We start from the raw sequence: 3,017 nt of genomic DNA, 5'->3' as shown, positions 1-3,017 counted from the left end.
AGGAATAAAAACCAAACACCCCCACCCCACCCCCGCTGCCAATCCTCAACAGAAATGCGTGCAACAATGAAAACCTCGGATAGGAGGAAGAGCGCCGCCAGGCAGGCAGGCAGGCAGGCGTCTTGCTCGGCTGTGGCTTGGGGGGCACTTTTTTTCAGTGCTGTTGTAACTTCGAACAGTCACTAAGCGAACTGTTGTAAGTCGAGGACTACCTGTACTTTATCACTTTTGTTCTTTTGGGGGGGTCATCAAGTTTTTGACACCTTGCTAGGCGACTGGTAGTACTCGGATGTTGCCATATCCTAAAAATGGTACAATGGGTGAAAAGGTTGAAAAGCCCTGCTCTAGAGTAGCCCCATGGCGAAGCAGGCAGCAAATAAATTTAATAAATAAATAAACAAACTCGCTGCCCCTCCTCCAATGAGTAGTGTTCCAGAACAGCTCCTCTTCTGCAAAAATATAAGAATTTGGTAGCCAAATGCCATGAAGCTATAAGTGCCTTTGCAGGGAGGAATCAAGCTTGACTTCTTTGCTACCTTCATTGGGTTCTATCCACAAATTGGATAGAAAAGCAAGGCCAAGTCTCTCTCCCCCCCCGAGCCCCCTCCCCTCACATATTGTAAATACTGTGTGGCTTCTCATCGGGGGAAAATGTTAAAGTGGGAGGATTCTAGTTGCATCGCTTTTTCTATTTAGGATGAAGGAATCCATAGTGCAGATGTTGCAACTCCTGGCAACGCAGGGAATGAGCCCTGTGAGAAAGAAGCCCCCAGGTGCCTGTCTGCCCAAGAGCCAGAGAGCCTCTCTCCTAGTGAAGGCCCCGTCAGCAAGAAGCGGCGACGTCATCTGCGAGAGGAGAAGGAAGGGAGGCTGCGTCGAGCAGCCCCAACATTGCTGCCCATGGACGATTTCCCTGTACAGGTACTGGGAACGTTTGATGGTCCTGCAATCTAAATCAACCTCCTGTCTATTTCCCACCCCCCATCTGCCCCTTTTGGCCACCATACTCCATTGCCCTCTGCCTCTGCTGCCCCCAACACTTGGCACTCCCCACTGCTCCCAGCTGACTTTTGCTGTCTTCTTCCTCCTCTGCTGACAAGATATGCCTGGCCAAGGCAGCTGCTGGCTGGGTGCAAGGCCTCCACACGGTCTTCTCAGGGCCTCGTGCAGCTAGCAGCTACCTCAGAAGAGCCAGGTTGGCACATCCTGGCCTTGGGGGAAAGATAGCAAAGATCAGCTGGGGTGGCAGAGGTATCCAGACTTTAAGGCAGCCCAAAGGGTGGAGATGGGTGGAAGATAGATGGTTGGTGGAGTTGAAGCAGAGTCCAGCCCAACAGGGCAGAAGAAGCATGAGTTCTGGCCTATTGAGCACAACCAAGACTACTACTAGAACTGCCATTGGTATGCAGTGTGGTTGCATGATGTTTTGCCTAACAACTTTGCTTATTGATAGAAAATCCTGTCCCAATTTGGGTTGTAAAGCTGGGACTACCTGTATTGATATATTGTAGGCTACAATAACAGAATCTTGGAACCTTACAGTGTTTCACCTTCCCTCTCTGTTACGAATCAGAGCGAGGCAATCTTTAGTTTCTTTCTAACAATTACTCGTTTTTCCGGGCTAAGTTCATCTTTTAAACAATGGTTACCACATATTTTCTATCCATCAAATGATTGCATTATATGCTTATCCAGAAGGCACAGGAGTGAATGTTATCTAACATGAATTTAGATTAGATGTTTTTATTCCTTCCACCATGCTATCTATGGATTGTGATGAAGATAGAATGATAGACATTCACTCACACCCCAGAAACTGGGAAACAGCTGCATTTCTGTTTTCCTTAAATTAGTAAACTTGGCCAGACTTAAAAAGCTATCCTAGTTCTGAATTGTGGGTGAGGGAAATCAAAATCTAGAAGTGGTTGATATCTTTATTAGAAAAATTAAAATGACGCAGAAATACAGTAGGTCAGCTTATGCAAATATATGAAACCTGACTTATTTTAACTACAAAGATTGATGACTCCTGCACAACTAATAATACATTTTGGTTTTTGTGGCTGCAGATAAAATCTGAAGAGGATTTCCAGTGTGACCAGGATGATGTTCTCAGCTCTGCCTGGCAGCAGTCCAGTCCCCAGGACAAGTTACTCCATTACTCAAAGTTTCCTAGCCCTGGTGCCTGTTCTGATTTTGACTGAGGCTGGTCCCTTATCTAAGGAAAGCACACACACACACACACACACATATATATACACCCATATGGCAGCTAGGCTGGCCATCAGGGTGCCTTGCAGGCGCCTTTTTTCCTTGGATACCAAGGAAAAGGATTTAGGGAACAGCAGGACATCAATCACATCTGACTCCTCAACTCTAACCCAGTGAAAGATGATCTGAACTGCTGGGGTGGGGGAAATGGTAGAAGAAGTGGTGATGGAGTTTAAGCAAGGGACAAAAGCTTGGGAGTCAACGTGTAAGAATATTCAGTGGATTAGCTTAAGTCCCTGAACTGAATCCACAACGGACATAACTTGTGTCCATAAACTTTGAATGGGGAAGCAAGAATTTAAGCAGAAACCTTTCTACCCTTTCAAGATTGAGGAAGAACCCTTTTGAGAGGTCAGTGTTCAGCATTCCCACACTTGCCCTTCTGGACTCTGGATTTGTAATTCTGGTAGGTGAGGGAAAGGGGGTAAAGTGATTCTTGTGCATTAGAAAGTGCACAGAAACAGTCACTGTTGCGTCCTACAGTGGCACTTTCTGTGGATGTTGGTTGGAAAACCACGTGTTGAGGGAAGGCTGAGTTCTTTTAATCTTCCTTCAAGATTTTTAACAGGGTTTCCATCTATGGTATCATGAGATCCAGCATGATTAAAAGGCCAATTGAAGTCTGTATTAAAGAAAGTAATTTTTGTGCTATTGACCTCTGTATTAAAGGTCTGTATTGAAGTCTGTATTAAAGGAAGTAATTTTTGTGCTATTGTGGATTTATGCAAATTGTTTTATGTGTCAGT

At 45.3% G+C, this 3,017-nt stretch overlaps 1 protein-coding gene across 1 annotated transcript in view; it reads left to right on the top strand.

The window, feature by feature from the left end:
• LOC107283107 (TCF3 fusion partner-like) overlaps positions 1-2,247 on the top strand; it is a 6,720-nt gene extending 4,473 nt beyond the window's left edge. Inside the window, exons 5-6 of the mRNA XM_015810957.1 lie at positions 697-921; positions 2,070-2,247. Coding sequence (XP_015666443.1) covers positions 697-921; positions 2,070-2,204 — 360 coding nt within the window. The 3' untranslated portion in view covers positions 2,205-2,247. The remainder of the gene's footprint in view (positions 1-696; positions 922-2,069) is intronic.
• The last annotated feature ends 770 nt before the right edge of the window (positions 2,248-3,017 follow it).

This window comes from Protobothrops mucrosquamatus, unplaced genomic scaffold (assembly GCF_001527695.2).
Source record: "Protobothrops mucrosquamatus isolate PMUCROS unplaced genomic scaffold, P.Mucros_1.0 scaffold25, whole genome shotgun sequence".
NCBI lineage: Eukaryota > Metazoa > Chordata > Lepidosauria > Squamata > Viperidae > Protobothrops > Protobothrops mucrosquamatus.
This window is presented reverse-complemented; position numbering and strand designations above follow the sequence as displayed.